We start from the raw sequence: 15,729 nt of genomic DNA, 5'->3' as shown, positions 1-15,729 counted from the left end.
GTGGTTGGAGGAAGCGTGCAAAGGTTTGTTGAAGGAGGGTTGAGCGCGCAGATTATCGAACAAGCGGGCGATTGATGTAAATCCCAAATGCTTATGTCCTGTTAGTACATATAGGTGACTCTCCAAGCAAGTTTGGCATAAGGTGAAGGAATGGCGTCGAAGTGTTTGTGAGAATGGCGCATGAGGGAGGGTCCGTGCACGAATAGATCCTCGACTCCAGCTCCAACCCGCCCGATTCTGGCTCAAGGATGCCTTATTTGGTCGTGAGATAGCTCGTTATCTCCTGGGTAAAGTGTTTCTAGGAGACTGGCATGAGAGCGTTCAAGTCTTGCTTGAGAGGCAAAGCGTAGAAAATGTAGCAGCAACTTTGCGTGGACGGGGTGTTAACCCATCACGGAATATCTGACATTCACTGATCGGTTCAAGTCCTTTAAGCCTTCCGGCAGCACCTCATCCTCCTTTCCTCTCCAACCCCTTCAACCCCGCAGCCTTACCAACGCTCATCCGACCAACCAACATGCCCGACAAACCCTCCGCCCTCCGCAAAGCCAGGCGCAAGCTCAGCGCGCTGGCCAAGCACAACAAGACCTCCAACCGTAGCGCCGCTGCCCCGCCCTCGCTCTTCCTCCAGCTGCCGCGCGAGATCCGCAACACCATCTACGACTTCGCCATCGAGTCCTGCGCCAGCGAGCGCGAACACGACGTCACCGCCAACCCACGCTTCACCGACCAGCCGCTCTACGAGACGGTCACGGCGGGCCTCAGCGCGCCCGCCAGGCTGCGCCGCCGCCGCCTGCTCGAGCGCCTCATGCACCTCCACCGCGGCGGCAAGCCATCGTCCCTGATCGAGCGCGAGGCGCGCGCCCGCCTCACCGTCCAGCAGCGCGGCTCGCCGGTGAACCTGCTCCTCACCTGCCGCCAGCTCTCGGCCGAGTTCTCTGAGGCGCTGCACCTGCGCTGCAAGCTGGTCGGCACCGTCGACTGCCGCCCCGACGGCCTGCAAGTCGACGGCTCGGCCGCGAGCAGCTTCGACGCGGCGCGCGCATCGGAAATCCTCGGCGTGCGCCGCAGCTTAATGCCCCGGAGCTTCTTCTTCTTCTCGGACGGAATTGACGGCGGCGGCTTGGATCTGCGCCACGTCCGCAACTGGGAGGTCCAGTTCAACAACCTCCTCCCCCTCCTCCTCCGCGCCGACGAGGCGGCGGCGGCCGGCGGCCATCACAACCGCCCGACGCCGCCGCCGCCGCTGCTGCAGGACGACGACCTCGCCAACATCGCGGCGACGCTGGGCGCCGCGCTCGCGTTGCTGCCGGCATGCCGCGAGGTGACGCTGCGCGTGACGCTCCGCGACTACGAGATCCGCATTCTGCGTGGTACGGTGCGCCGCAACTCGTACGCGGGCGTCGTCGCGCTGTTCCGCCCCTTTTTCGAGCGGCTGCGGCTGCCGGAGCCGCACGGCGTGCAGACGGTGAACAAGATCCTGACGGTGGGCTTCGGCGCGCGGCGGGATCCCGCGACCGCGAGGCAGGCGTTTGCGGTGCGGAGGCGGGTGGAGCGGTGGAGGAGCGACTGCGGTGCGGGGGAGATGAGGGTCGTGGCGGATGATGAGAGGGATCTCGAGTATATGTGAGTTGTTGCCATTTGAGTGATTGCCCTCCTCCCTCCCCCTCTGAGAGAGAATGTTACGACCCGCTGATGAAGCATGCTCTTGGTAGCGCTTTTTACAACGACAGCATGAAAACGGGGTACCTGTGGGTTCAGACGCAGTTCCATCCTTACGTCGACTTCGGCCGTCCGGGATCTTACCAGGCCACCGTGGCTGCGATGGATTACGGCTACAAGAAGTGGGTGGAGAAGGGTAAACCGCGGTGGGACCAGACACTGGAGCACAGGCAGGTCGCTGGGCGCTGGGATATGTATTGGACGTCGAACGGGTATCTCTGGGAGCAGATAATTGCGGCGGCTGCGGAGGCGTGCGGGTTCTATTGAGGCGTACAGATAGCCTTATGGTGGGGCTCATTTCACTGTTCGTGGTGTCTTCCAGTCGAGGCGGTGACTTTCGTTTCACTTCCATAAATAGACAAGAAGAAATGAAGAGTCGTTTGCTAGTGTAAAAAAGCAAAAAAAACTGAAGCTGCTCCAGCTGGGAGTTGAACTCCCGAACTGCCAGCACTACACAGCCGCGCTACATGAGCAAGGGCCCGCAAGCCTCTCTAAGCTGGCCATGCAGCACCACCAAGCTCACGGCTATGTGCAATGCCATGAGTGGGGACCGCTACAGAAAGGCGACACGAGGGACCATCGCCTTTTTTGGTATCCGTACGCTTTGAACCCACAAGCGCTGCCTAGGAGTCGTGGGTGGTCGAAACCATTGAACCACGTAGCCGTCATTAGCTGGATGATAGTGAAGGAAATGGCAGGATTGAACTATACAGCCCACCCCACCCTAAACCTTCCTCGGCTTGATCGGCTGGACGTGCTGCACGTCGTCGAGGTAGCCCGCGGCCTTGACCAGCGGGATATCGAACGTCGTCATCTCCGAGTGCCACTGCTGCTGGCCGAAAAACTCGAAGAGCATGCTCGCGGGGAAGCCGACGTCGAAGGGCACGGCGTCCTCGATCTCCCTGATCTCGTCCTTGGACAGCTCGAGGCTCAGGGCGTCGACGTTGCCCTTGATGTGGCTGAGCTTGCGGCCGCCGACGATGGGGAAGACGTAGGGGGCCTTGTGCATGACGTAGGCGAGGGCGACGCTGGTGATGAGGGTGCCCTTGGCCTTGGCCACGCGCTCCAGCGCCACCGTCACCTTCTGCGCCTTGTCGCTCTGCGGCCGCAGCTTGCGCCCGTCCGACTGCGCAAAGTCCTCGGCCGACTTGAAGGCGCCGCCGCCCAGCGCGCCCCACGGCGCCAGCGCCATGCCCTCGTCGCGCGCCATGGGCAGGATCTCGCGCTCGAAGTCGCGGTCCGCCGCGCTCCACCGGCCCTGGTAGACGGAGAACTGCGTCAGGGCGTGGTCCCGGGCGTCTGCCGATATGTCAGCTGCTGCGTGCAGAGAAGAGATGTGGAAAGGGGGAAGGAAGGCAAACGCACATTGGTTGGCCTTGCTGACGATCCAGGCGGGGGCGTCGGAGATGCCCAGGTAAGTGACCTTGCCGGACTGGACGAGGTGGTGCAGGCTCTGCATGACCTCGGGGATGGAGGTCGAAAAGTCCCACCAGTGCAGGTACAGCACGTCGATGTAGTCGGTCTGCAGCTTCTTCAGGCTGGCGGCGACCGAGGCCTTGAGGCTCTTGGCGTGGTTGCCCTGGAAGTTGATCCGGATGGTCTCGCCGCCCTTGCCGGACGGATAGCATGTGGTGAACTTGGTGGCCAGCACAATCTGGTCGCGGTTGTTGCGCGCCTTCATCCACTCGCCGAGCCATTCCTCGCTCTCTTCGCCCTGGTCTTGGCTTGGTCAGCTCTGCGTGTGGGAGGATTCGCCCAGCGCCACTCACAGTTGTTTGCGGTATCTGCACGTCTTGGTCAGCATTTGATCTTCCACGGGCTGCAGAGATGACGGACCAATAAAGTTGCCGCCGTTTTCGAAAAAGTAGTCGAGCATCTCAAAGGCCGTCTCCTTGGTGCACTCGCCCATGAAGCTCTTCCAGGCATCGCCAAAGTTCATGGCCCCCAGGCAAAGGGGCGACACCCTCACGCCGGCCGTGGGGGAGAGGACGCGGTGGTAGCCAAGAGCCGACTTGGGCGCGGGAGGAGTGGGGAAGGCCATTGTTGTTGGAGTAGTCGGAGGACGTGCAAGTGGAAGACTGAGGAGCGGGGAATGATGGCCAAGGGAGCATTATATACACAAAAGCATCCAAGGAGATAAGTGAGGGGCATCATTCCAGACCCCGTCTTGTCTACGTTAAGCCCGCTTAATTCCGCGGCCCGCACCCCCTCTCCCCGCCTCCGCATCCTTCACCGGGCACTAGCGTGGTGTCATTGGATGCGGATTACGCGACCCGGTCCGTTCTCAGTCTTACTGCTTGCTGTTTGTGGATGCTTACGCAGCCCATGCCCTTTGCGCTGCTGCTTGATGCTTAGGGTCGCTCCACTACACATCTCACCATCACCCCCACATGGCTTGACGCCTCAAGGTAGCCACTGGTGTCTTCGTCACTAACCCCGACAATCGTCGTAATTACGGCATTGAAGCATCTCGGAAAAACAACACCAGAAGCAAAGGAACGAACGCTTGTCAATCTCATTTATTATCCGCAGTCTTAGTCATTACTCCCGATTGTCGCGCCGTAGATGTACGCATCGAAGCAATCTCATGAGCACCGGATCATGTCTCCTCGAGGAAATAACGAGCAGAAGCAAGAAAATGGAAACAAGAAAAACGACCACCCAATTTTTTTTAATGCCTTCCCATTCGCGTCCTCAAAGAGACGAGACCGCCACCGCCAATCGTAGCTGAAAAAGGGGAAAACATGATACAGACAACGCGCAGGAAATCAGAGCAGATGCAGGAAATCAATCGTGAGAGAGACCATCATTACTGCACGCTTGCTTTGCACCGCGTATGACGCACGCACGCACGCACGAGAGAGGAGGAAAAAGGGAAGATGCAGATGAACAGACATCTCAAACGCCGTGAAATGCAAGAGAAAAGACCGACTTACCCCAGAGATGAACGGGCCAGACGCAAAGAAAGAGAGGAAGAAAAAAACGCAAGGGAACTATAGCACAAACCCATCATCAGGAGCAGCCGTCAACCCTCAAGGTCTCTCAATCAAGTCAGATCGACGACCTCGACGAGTCCACGTCGCCCTCATGCTCCTCTTCCTCAATCCTTCTGATCGAGGACCTATCATCGTCGTCGTCATCGTCATCGACATCGCCAGGTCCTCTATCATGGATAGCCGTCGAAACCGTTCCCGCGGTTCCCGTGCTCCCGCCGCCCGCCGAGCTGGCGCCAGGCGTCCTCGCTCCGGTATTCACCGGCGTTTTCGTGCCCTTACCCTTCCCCTTGCCGCCCTTCTTGTTGCCGTTTTCCGCAGCAGAAGACTGCTGCTGCGGCGGCGTCGTCGTCGTCCGGAGGCCGCGGACCTCCTTCAGCACTTCCTTGAAGCTCTCCTCCAGCGTGTTCATGCGCGCCAGCAGGATCCTGTTCGTGCGCGACCGGTCCTCCTCCGACTCGTCTTCTTCGTCCTGGTCGTCGTCCTCGTCGTTCGACGCCACCTCGCGACGCTTCTTCTGCTTGGGGAACCGGCGCGCCCCCATCGCCGCCATCTCCATCTGCGTCGAGAAGCTGGCGGATAGGCCTTGCAGCCCGGGCATTTCCGGACGGGGCCGGTTGTCGCCGAGGTCGGAGGCGAGGTCGAGGGCGAGAGCGTTGAAGGACGGGTCGCGGTTGGCGGAGCGGGGTGGGCGCGGCAGCTTTGCGAAGCCGATGCCGAGGAGGTTGGACTGAGACATGTTGTTGCGCGGCGAAAGGTTCGAGCGGCTGCCGGTAGGACGCTTCGGGGTCGCCTTGGTCATGGGGGTTGCCGCGCCGCTGCGGTGGGCCGTGGATGGGCGCTTGGCCGGCGACGACGTAGAGTTCGAGTCGTGGTCCGTCTCGAAATCGTTCTTTTCCGGTTTGAAGAAGACGGTGTTGGTAGAGATGTTGCGCTGGTGGTGCCGGCGCTGGTCTTGGCCTGAAGACGATGGTTTCGGTAGAGGCGGCAGCGGATCATGGATTCTCGACGAGACTGAGCCGGGAACGAGGGGAGTATGCGATTTTGTAGCAATCGGAGTCTTGTAGTACTCCTCGCCTCCGGACGACTCCCGAATCGTCTCGTATACCTTGTGAGAGCCCATGAGATGATGAGGTCCGTCACGAAGTGACTGAGCCAGGGTAAGTCTATCGTCTTCGTTATCATCGTTCGTGAGAAGTTCGTCGTCGCCATCAGCATCCGTTTGCTGCGGTTGTTCGTCTAAGCTCATGAGACTGCCTGCAACAAACCCGCGGTCGTAGTGAGACAGGGCGGCATTTGTCGGAGTGACGTCTGGATCCGAGGCCACTGATCTTGCCATAGGCTGAGTCCTGCGTGTAGGCACCAGCCTGGAAGTTTTCGCCCGGCGCATTCCTGGCCGTTTCGCTTGCTCCAACCGATCGAGAACGGACCTGGGTTCTTCTTCGGGAGGCGAAGCTCCTCCCTCGTGACCCATGCCCTGCATCCAGTCGCGAACCACATTGCTGGACTTTCTCCTATCATCAACGCCAGCGGGGACAGGATGGCGTGGAGTTGGAGTTGGTCCCCGGAAAGGCCGACGGAACACCTCATCGAGTGCACGATCCTTGTGGTATGTGGTGATAGACGGCTCGCGTAGGCGTGTTCCTGGGCTGAAGAGGTCGCCGCCGCCGTGAAGGGCGAATGCCGCTGGCACCTTTGTCCGAGTACGTCCGCGTCGTTCTACCAGCTCCTCGGGCTGGAAGGCAGCCCGCGAGAGGATCAGCCGCTCGTAGGAGAAGATTGCAAAGAGGACCGGGAAATGGGTGACTTTGATGAATTGACGGTTCATCTTCACGAATGACCGGAAAGGCATCATGTATCGTAGTGGCGTCAACAGCCATGCGATGATGTTGGTCGGTGCGATGTAGGAGAACAGGGCGTCCGATTTGACCATCGAGATGGCATTCACCGCGAACAGGAACTGATGCTCTTCGTTTGCGTTCTGCACAACTGCCATGAATGACTATACAAAATCAGTAAACCAATCACGTTAGTGGGAACAAGGGCTTGGTGCTTGGAGCCGAGGCTTTTCTTTGAAGCGGACATGTGTTCAGACGGCGAAGCGCAAATATGACTTACATTCGTCAGGACCTAGAAAGGATGAAGGTTAGGGAGAAATGTTCTCTTTTTTCTTTCTTTTTTTGGTGGAGGCTTACCGTGATCAAGATGGTAACAATCAGGAAGTGAGTAATGAACAGGAAAAGCACAAGGACGGCTCTTCCCAGTACGTTGTAATGACCCCACATGTCCCATGCTGCTGGAGAGAAACCCATGAGTAGCTGGAAGAGCGCGTATGCTGCAGATCCGGCTGAAGTGAGCCCGTCACCAAATGCCAGAGTAAAGGCCACGAAGAAACCACTACAAGTGATCACAATGAGGATAAGGATGGCCATGAGGTCCATCGCCATCATCCGGAAGGCAATCAATAGCTGCGAGAAGTAGCGGTAGTGATCCAGGACAGAGAAGAGCCTGGGAAATAGCAGCACCGCCGTGGAAGCCAGAACGTCATAAGCCAAGCCTGCTACGTGGTTCTTGCGGACGTCGGGCATGAGAATGCCATACAATCTCAGAACGTAGTAGGCCATGAACAGGAGTAGAATGCCAAGGTCGAATGCGTTCCAAACGCTCAGGATATACAAGTTGAAGCCCTGCTCCGTGTAGGCGACGATTTCTTCTAGGAGGTACCTGGATCATGTGTCAGGATTGTGCACGTGTCTTAGGACGGCCACGCTGCGGAGGGCTGGGGGTGGACGGGGGCGCATACCCTGCGGACCAAAACCAAAACACCACCTCTAGGGCCGTAATGTCAGTCGACTTGCCTGCAAGGACGGCCAAGAAAAGGCCAAGCATGACGGCAAAGGAGCACGTGGAGAAGAGCTGTCTGTACCGCGGTACACGCAGGCGAGACAGCTTAAACAGGGAAGCCTCGCGCGGGTCGTACAAGGTCACTGTCCTACGAATCAACGAGGACGGCACAGGCTCAACGTCATCCGCTTTGCGCGGCGAGCGCGTGTCATTATCCATGGTGCCATAGTTTGGCCCGCGGAGGACACTGCGCTTCGCCGGAGACCTATGCAGGCTGTCGGCGTACGAGTGGAAAACAATAGTCCCGGACCATATCGCCTCCAGCTGCTGCACTACGAGGGGATGTGCGAGGAACCGCTTCGCTTGCGCGCGAATAGCAATCTCGACCGTCGAGATGCGGGCCAAGCGAGACTGCGTCATTGGCTTGGCCGGAACGGGCGTGAAGCCCTGCATGGGGTCGAAATCGTAGGAGAGTGCATCGATGAGCTCACGGGTCGAAAACTCCTTGAGCAGGCGCATGGCCAGCAGCTCGCAGATCAGGCTGCGGGTCCGCTCGACGCCCACATTGCCCGGGTTTGCCTCGCCCTGTTTCTGGAAGTTCAAGCAATTGGCGATCAAGGCGTACAGCGTGCCGCGCGAGAAGAGGGTTGCGCGAATTTCCTGCTGGATGGGCTTCACAAGGAACTGGGAGACTTGCGGTGAGCGCAGCTGGTCCCAGGACAGGGTCGTCTCGCAGCGCTGGAGGACGAGCAGTCTTATGGAGTGCGTAATGTTGTAGATCGGGAGGCGGTCTGCGGGACAGAGCTACGGTCAGTATGCGCCGGTCGCACAGCCGGGCGCGAGACATACCGAGATGCTCGGCACTGAAGATGGGCAGCACAGGGTCGTGGTCGTCGTCGTCCTCGCCGCCGGCGTCGTACTGGTCCTCGTCCTCGTCGGAGCCATGGTTGCGGTGCTCGCCGTCGAAGTAGCCGTCGGGGTTGCGTCCGTCGGCGCGCTGCACCAAGGGCGAGGCGTAGGGTGAACGTTCGGGTCGGCGGCGACCCTTTCGCGGCCGGAGAAGCGATGCGAGCATGTATGGCCCTGGGCGCGCAAGTCGAGGCGGCGGGTGGAGGAGGAGCGGGCGGCGGGCGGGAGATTGTTTTGTTTATAGAGCGAGCGCCTTGGACCTTGGACCAAGGCTAGCGGGCAGAACTGGGATATGGGTGTGTCAGGTCATGGACGCGGCGCGCAGCTTCACCTCGGCGCGGCTGGGTTTCAAATAGGCGCAGGCTCTCATCAATCCCGTACACCCTCTTGACGGCGCGCGGCACCTGATCATGCACGCTTCTCGCCCTTATCTTCGCGATGATGCACAGGAAATCGTCGCTGGTGGAGGCGCCCCAGCCAATCACGCGGGGTGCGCGCCCAGCAGCTAGACCGCCTCGACGGCGATTCACAAGATGCGCGCCAGGGGGCCATGCAGCTGCACGCTCGATGCTCTGCTGCCGCACCAATGGCCGCCTGCGTGCGGCGCTTCGGCTGGACCGCCCTCCGAGGACCAGTGTGCCAGCCCCCGACGGGCGGCCGCCTCTGCGCGCGTCGAGGCACAACGACCCTCACCGCGCTATCCTGAACGCGCATAGCCCCGATCCCTGGGCAGTTGCAGCGGGTGCCGGCACGCAGATGCTGCTTCAACCATCAGGGACCATGGCCCAACAGCAGCCGGCCGTGGGCGTCAGCGGCCCCCGCAAGTAGGCTGCATGTCCTTGGGGAGGCTGAAATTTGTACGTAGTATATCCACTTCTGCGGAGACAAGGTTAGAATAATCGCTCTGCCCTGGTCATGCTCAGGGCCGATTGCGCGCAGATCCCTTGTAAAAACGCTGAAGCACGTATGCCAAGAGTGTTAGCGTTTTTTGCACTAGGCCCCACTAGGGCGCACAGGCATTAACTTTCACGCTGCTCTGCGCAGTGGATTTTTCTTTCGCAGTCCCCGGCCACTCCCTCACCATCCACCATACACCAACATGGCTGACCAGCCGGGCACGACCATGGCCATGAAGCTGGAGCTCCAAGATGGCAAGGCCTTCGAGGGCTTCAGCTTCGGTGCAGACCGGAGCATCGCCGGCGAGCTCGTCTTCCAGACGGGCATGGTTGGCTACCCCGAGTCTCTTACTGACCCCTCCTACCGCGGGCAGATTCTGGTCATCACCTACCCGCTTGTCGGCAACTACGGTGTGCCTGATCGCAAGGCGCGCGACCCGCTCCTGAAGGACCTCCCCGCCTTTTTCGAGTCCGATGAAGCTCACATTGCTGGTCTCGTCGTCCTCTCCTACTCCGGCGAGAACTGGTCCAACCACCTCGCCAACAGCTCGCTCGGCGAGTGGCTGAAGGAGCAGGGCATCCCCGCCATGTATGGCGTCGACACCAGGGAATTGACCAAGGTCATCCGCCAGGAGGGTAGCATGCTTGGCCGCATGTTGATCGCGGCTCAGGCCAATGGCGACGCTGTTGCTTCCGGCAGCGTTGTTTACGAAGAGATACCCTGGGTCAACCCCAACGAGAAGAACCTGGTGGCAGAAGGTGAGGCAGCTCGACTGCCCCTCAAGCTCGTCCCTCGTCTCTGACAGCTCGACAGTGTCTAGGAAGACCCCCACCACCTACTCGCCCGAGCCGTCGACTGCATTGAAGCACCCCTCTGGCCGCAATGTGAAGATTCTTACAGTCGACGTCGGTCTGAAGTTCAACCAGCTCCGCTGCCTTGTGAAAAGGGGAGTGGAGGTCGAGGTCGTCCCCTGGGACTATGACTTCCCCCAACTTGCCGGCAAGGAGTACGACGGCCTGTTCATCTCGAACGGTCCCGGTGACCCTGCTTTGATGGATGCCACTGTGAAGCACATTTCTGCTGCGCTGGAAGAGGCCAGGACACCCATCTTCGGTATTTGCTTGGGCCACCAGCTCCTTGCTCGTGCTGCTGGTGCTTCGACCAAGAAGCTGAAGTTCGGTAACCGTGGTGCCAACATTCCCTGCACCAGCCTGGTCTCCGGACGCTGCTACATCACCTCCCAGAACCACGGTTATGCCGTTGATGCGTCCAGCCTGAGTGGAGGGTGGGAAGAACTCTTCGTCAACGCCAACGACGGCACCAACGAGGGCATTCGTCACGTCAACCGCCCCTACTTCTCGGTGCAGTTCCACCCCGAGCACGCACCCGGTCCCCAGGACACCGAATTCCTCTTCGATGTCTTCATCGATGCCGTCGTCAAGTCTCTCAAGGATCCCGAGACTCTCAAGAAGCCCGTTGAATTCCCCGGCGGCGACATTGAGGAGAACCGGAAGCTTCACCCCCGCGTCGACGTCAAGAAGGTCCTGGTTCTCGGCAGTGGTGGCCTCAGTATCGGCCAGGCCGGCGAGTTCGACTACTCTGGTAGCCAAGCCATCAAGGCGCTCAAGGAAGAGGGTATCTACACAATCCTGATCAACCCTAATATCGCCACCATTCAGACCTCCAAGGGTCTCGCCGACAAGGTCTACTTCCTGCCTGTCAACGCCGACTTCGTCCGCAAGGTCATCAAGCAGGAGCGTCCGGACGCCATTTATGTCACCTTCGGAGGTCAGACTGCCCTCCAGGTCGGTATCCAACTCAAGGATGAGTTTGAGCAGCTCGGTGTGAAGGTCCTTGGTACTCCCATTGACACGGTCATCACCACCGAAGACCGCGAGCTCTTCGCTCGCAGCATGGAGTCCATTGGTGAGAAGTGCGCCAAGTCCGCTTCTGCCAACTCCGTCGAGGAGGCCATGCAGGCTGTTGGAGACATTGGCTTCCCGGTGATCGTCCGCGCCGCCTACGCTCTTGGTGGTCTGGGCAGTGGCTTCGCCGAAGATGAGGCCCAGCTGCTGGATCTCTGCAACAAGGCTTTCGCTGCTAGTCCGCAGGTCCTGATTGAACGCAGTATGAAGGGCTGGAAGGAGATTGAGTACGAGGTTGTCCGTGATGCTTACGACAACTGCATCACTGTCTGCAACATGGAGAACTTCGACCCTCTCGGCATTCACACTGGTGACTCCATTGTCGTTGCACCCTCGCAGACGCTGTCGAACGAGGACTACAACATGCTCCGTACGACGGCTGTGAACGTCATCAGGCATCTTGGTGTTGTCGGAGAGTGCAACATCCAGTATGCCCTCAACCCTTTCTCGAAGGAGTACTGCATTATCGAGGTCAACGCTCGTCTTTCCCGTTCCTCGGCATTGGCGTCTAAGGCTACCGGCTACCCTCTGGCATTCATTGCTGCTAAGCTCGGCCTCAACATTCCTTTGAATGAGATTCGCAACACCGTCACTAAGGTCACTTGCGCCTGTTTCGAGCCCTCGCTTGATTACTGCGTTGTCAAGATTCCTCGTTGGGATCTGAAGAAGTTTACCCGCGTCTCCACTCTTCTCGGCTCGTCTATGAAGAGTGTTGGTGAGGTCATGGCTATTGGAAAGACGTTCGAGGAGGCCATCCAGAAGGCCATTCGCGCCGTTGACATGCACAACACTGGCTTCAACGACACTCCCCTGGCTCTGATGTCCATCGACCAGGAGCTTCAGACGCCGTCTGACCAGAGACTGTTTGCCATTGCCAACGCGATGCACTCTGGTTACACCGTCGACAAGATCTGGGAGCTTACCAAGATCGACAAGTGGTTCTTGAGGAAGCTGAAGAGTCTCAGTGACTTCGGCAAGCTCATGACCAACTACACCAGAAGCAACATCCCGCGCGAACTCTTCATGAAGGCCAAGGCACTTGGCTTCTCTGATCGCCAGCTCGCCAGCTTCTGGAACTCCAACGAGCTCGCCGTCCGTCAGGCCCGTGTCGACTTTGATCTTTTCCCTTGGGTCAAGCAGATTGATACCGTGGCTGCTGAATTCCCGGCCTTCACGAACTATCTTTACACCACCTACAACGGCACGGCACACGACATTGACTTCAATGATCGTGGTATCATGGTTCTTGGTTCTGGTGTCTACCGCATCGGCTCCTCCGTCGAGTTCGATTGGTGTTCCGTCCGTGCCATTCGCACCTTGAGAGAGGCCGGCCACAAGACCGTCATGGTCAATTACAACCCGGAAACTGTATCCACTGACTATGATGAGGCCGACCGCCTGTACTTCGAGACCATCAATCTGGAAACGATTCTCGACATCTACCACCTTGAGAACTCCGGCGGAGTCATCATCTCCATGGGTGGACAGACGCCGAACAACATCGCCCTTCCCCTGCACCGCATGAACGTCAGGATCCTCGGCACCTCGCCTGAGATGATCGACACCGCTGAGAACCGTTACAAGTTCTCGCGCATGCTCGACCGCATCTCAGTCGATCAGCCTGCGTGGAAGGAGCTCACTAGCTTCGAGGAGGCCGAGGAGTTCTGTAACAGGGTCACCTACCCCGTGCTTGTCCGGCCGTCTTACGTCCTGTCTGGTGCTGCGATGAACACGGTTTACTCCAAGGCCGATCTCGAGAACTACCTGAACCAAGCCACCGAGGTTTCCCGCGACCACCCTGTCGTCATCACCAAGTACATCGAGGGCGCCAAGGAAATCGAGATGGACGCTGTCGCTCGCAACGGCACTATGATTGGCCACTTCATCTCCGAGCACGTCGAGAATGCTGGTGTCCACTCCGGTGACGCCACCCTGATTCTGCCTCCGCAGGATTTGGACCCTGAGACTGTCCGTCGTATTGAAGACGCTACCCGCAAGATTGGTAACGCGCTCAACGTCACCGGTCCCTTCAATATCCAGTTTATCGCCAAGGACAACGATATCAAGGTCATCGAGTGCAACGTTCGCGCTTCGCGTTCGTTCCCCTTCGTTTCGAAGGTCATGGGTGTCGACCTTATTGAGATGGCTACGAAGGCCATGGCCGGCTTGCCTGTCGCCGAGTACCCCGAGGTTAACATCCCTGCCGATTACGTCGGTGTCAAGGTCCCCCAGTTCTCCTTCTCCAGACTTTCTGGTGCCGATCCTGTGCTTGGTGTGGAGATGGCTTCCACCGGCGAGGTTGCTTGCTTCGGTCGTACCAAGTACGAGGCATACATCAAGGCCTTGATCTCTACGGGCTTCAGGCTGCCAAACAAGAACATTCTCCTGTCCATTGGTTCGTTCAAGGACAAGCTGGAGATGCTTCCCTCCATTGAGCGCCTGCACCAGATGGGCTTCAACCTCTTCGCCACCGCCGGTACTGCCGACTACATCGTTGAGCACGGTATTCCTTGCAAGTTCTTGGAAGTCCTGGGTGGCTCCGACGCCGAGGCCGACCAGAAGCCCGAGTACTCGCTCACTCAGCACCTGTCGAACAACCTGATCGACCTTTACATCAACCTGCCGTCGAGCAACCGCTTCCGCAGACCCGCCAACTACATGAGCAGAGGTTACAGGACCCGCAGAATGGCTGTCGATTATCAGACTCCTCTGGTCACTAATGTCAAGAATGCCAAGCTCCTCATCGAGGCCCTTGCTCGCCACTATGATCTTGAGATCAGCAAGGTCGACTACCAAAACTTCTCTGCCGACAGGAGAGATAGCCAGATCGTGCAGCACGGCTTGGGGAAGGCGAGGGGCAACTTGACTTTGGGCCAGCTTCTCGCCCGGTCTCCGTTCAAGGGCCAGCATGTCGTCTCCGTCAAGCAGGTCACCCGCGGCGATTTGCACCTGCTCTTCACTGTTGCCCAGGAGATGCGTCTGGGTGCACAACGCCAAGGCGGCCTTGACGTTCTCAAGGGCAAGGTCCTTTGTACCATGTTCTACGAGCCCTCCACCCGGACTTCCGCTTCGTTCGACGCTGCCATGAAGCGTCTTGGTGGCTCCACTGTCGCCATCAGCGAGGCTCACTCCAGCACGAAGAAGGGTGAGTCCCTTGGCGATACCATCCGTACGCTTGCCTGCTACGGAGATGCCATTGTGCTGCGCCACCCCGAGGCCGAGTCGGTCCACGATGCTGCCAAGGTCTCGGGCGTCCCCATCATCAACGCTGGCAACGGTAGCAAGGAGCACCCTACGCAGGCATTCCTTGACCTGTTCACGATCCGCGAGGAACTCGGTACCGTCAAGGGTCTCACCATCACCTTCGTTGGTGATCTCCTGTACGGTCGTCCCACCCACTCGCTCTGCGAGCTTCTCAAGCACTACGACGACATCAAGATCCAGCTGGTGTCGCCCGAGACGCTCAGGATGCCGGAGGAGATCCGCGAGACTCTGAAGCAGCGCGGTCAGCTGCTCACCGAGAGCTTCGAGCTCACGCCGGACATTGTCGCTCGCAGCGACGTGCTCTACTGCACGCGTGTGCAGAAGGAGCGCTTCCCCGACCTTGAGCACTACGAGCGTGTCAAGGACAGCTTTGTGGTCGACAACGCTGTCATGAAGAACGCCAAGGAGCACATGATTGTTATGCACCCTCTGCCTCGCAACAGGGAGATCCCTGAGGAGGTGGACACTGACCCGAGGGCTGCATACTTCAGACAGGTGAGTAACCCCCTTAGTCTTCCGTGATGAATGGATACTAACAGATAATCCCGACAGATGAGATACGGGCTCTACACTCGCATGGCTTTGTTGGCTTTGGTGTTGGCTCCGTAGGCTGTCGGCTCGTAACAAAAGTGATTTTTTCTTCTGCAGGGTTTGGGCGTTCGTTTGTGGATACAGCACACTCATCGGACAAGTGGTCCAAGACATAAACCAAAAAAGGGCAAACAGGCTGCGCTTTGCTTTTCCTTTTTTGCGCACATAGAATCGACACATCAAGACCGGCGTTTTCTACTTGATAGCATATAGAAAACGGGTTCACAAGCATTTGGGAGGAAACGCGTACTCGAATCGGGCTGATTGGGTACTATGTCATTACTTTGGGTTGAAAATCGCCGTGATGAAAACGACGTATATGCATTGGGTATGTGCATATCTGTATTATTTTATGTACGTTATGTCTGTATGATGTTTATGATGTATGTATACGTATTTGGGGGGAAGTCATTTCATTTTTTCTGTAGAGTAGTTTCGTTTCTTTTTTCTGTAGCGTTTTGTATAGTATAGTAATGTCCGTAGTCCTTAATTCGTAATAGCTATTCCAACAGTCAATCTTCAATTGAAGCATTCGGTGAAGCAAGAGAGAAAAAACGCCTGCTTTGAATTCGATTCCCTCAAGG

At 58.2% G+C, this 15,729-nt stretch overlaps 4 protein-coding genes across 4 annotated transcripts; 2 read left to right on the top strand and 2 right to left on the bottom strand.

The window, feature by feature from the left end:
- Nucleotides 1-311: 311 nt before the first annotated feature.
- Nucleotides 312-1,630, top strand: SLS55_001613 (uncharacterized protein; the record flags this gene model as incomplete). Its single annotated transcript, XM_066773105.1, has 2 exons — nucleotides 312-319; nucleotides 436-1,630. The coding sequence occupies 2 exons, from the start codon at nucleotides 312-314 to the stop codon at nucleotides 1,628-1,630; spliced, it is 1,203 nt and encodes a 400-aa protein (XP_066635672.1).
- An 816-nt stretch (nucleotides 1,631-2,446) lies between these two features.
- SLS55_001612 (uncharacterized protein) lies at nucleotides 2,447-3,763 on the bottom strand (the record flags this gene model as incomplete). Its single annotated transcript, XM_066773104.1, has 3 exons — nucleotides 2,447-3,441; nucleotides 3,492-3,506; nucleotides 3,559-3,763. The coding sequence occupies 3 exons, from the start codon at nucleotides 3,761-3,763 to the stop codon at nucleotides 2,447-2,449; spliced, it is 1,215 nt and encodes a 404-aa protein (XP_066635671.1).
- Nucleotides 3,764-4,773: 1,010 nt separating this feature from the next.
- On the bottom strand, nucleotides 4,774-8,634 carry SLS55_001611 (uncharacterized protein; the record flags this gene model as incomplete). The annotated part of the gene is made up of 5 exons (XM_066773103.1): nucleotides 4,774-6,717; nucleotides 6,834-6,845; nucleotides 6,911-7,439; nucleotides 7,519-8,350; nucleotides 8,409-8,634. 5 exons carry the CDS (start codon nucleotides 8,632-8,634, stop codon nucleotides 4,774-4,776), a joined length of 3,543 nt encoding a protein of 1,180 aa, XP_066635670.1.
- Nucleotides 8,635-9,567: 933 nt separating this feature from the next.
- Nucleotides 9,568-15,163, top strand: URA2 (Carbamoyl-phosphate synthase; the record flags this gene model as incomplete). The annotated part of the gene is made up of 3 exons (XM_066773102.1): nucleotides 9,568-10,123; nucleotides 10,179-15,049; nucleotides 15,107-15,163. 3 exons carry the CDS (start codon nucleotides 9,568-9,570, stop codon nucleotides 15,161-15,163), a joined length of 5,484 nt encoding a protein of 1,827 aa, XP_066635669.1.
- Between the last annotated feature and the right edge of the window lie 566 nt (nucleotides 15,164-15,729).

This window comes from Diplodia seriata (assembly GCF_021436955.1).
Source record: "Diplodia seriata strain FDS-637 chromosome Unknown scaffold_2, whole genome shotgun sequence".
Classification (NCBI taxonomy): Eukaryota; Fungi; Ascomycota; class Dothideomycetes; order Botryosphaeriales; family Botryosphaeriaceae; genus Diplodia; species Diplodia seriata.
Note: the sequence above shows the minus strand (reverse complement) of the source record. Positions and strands in the feature narration are given on the sequence as shown.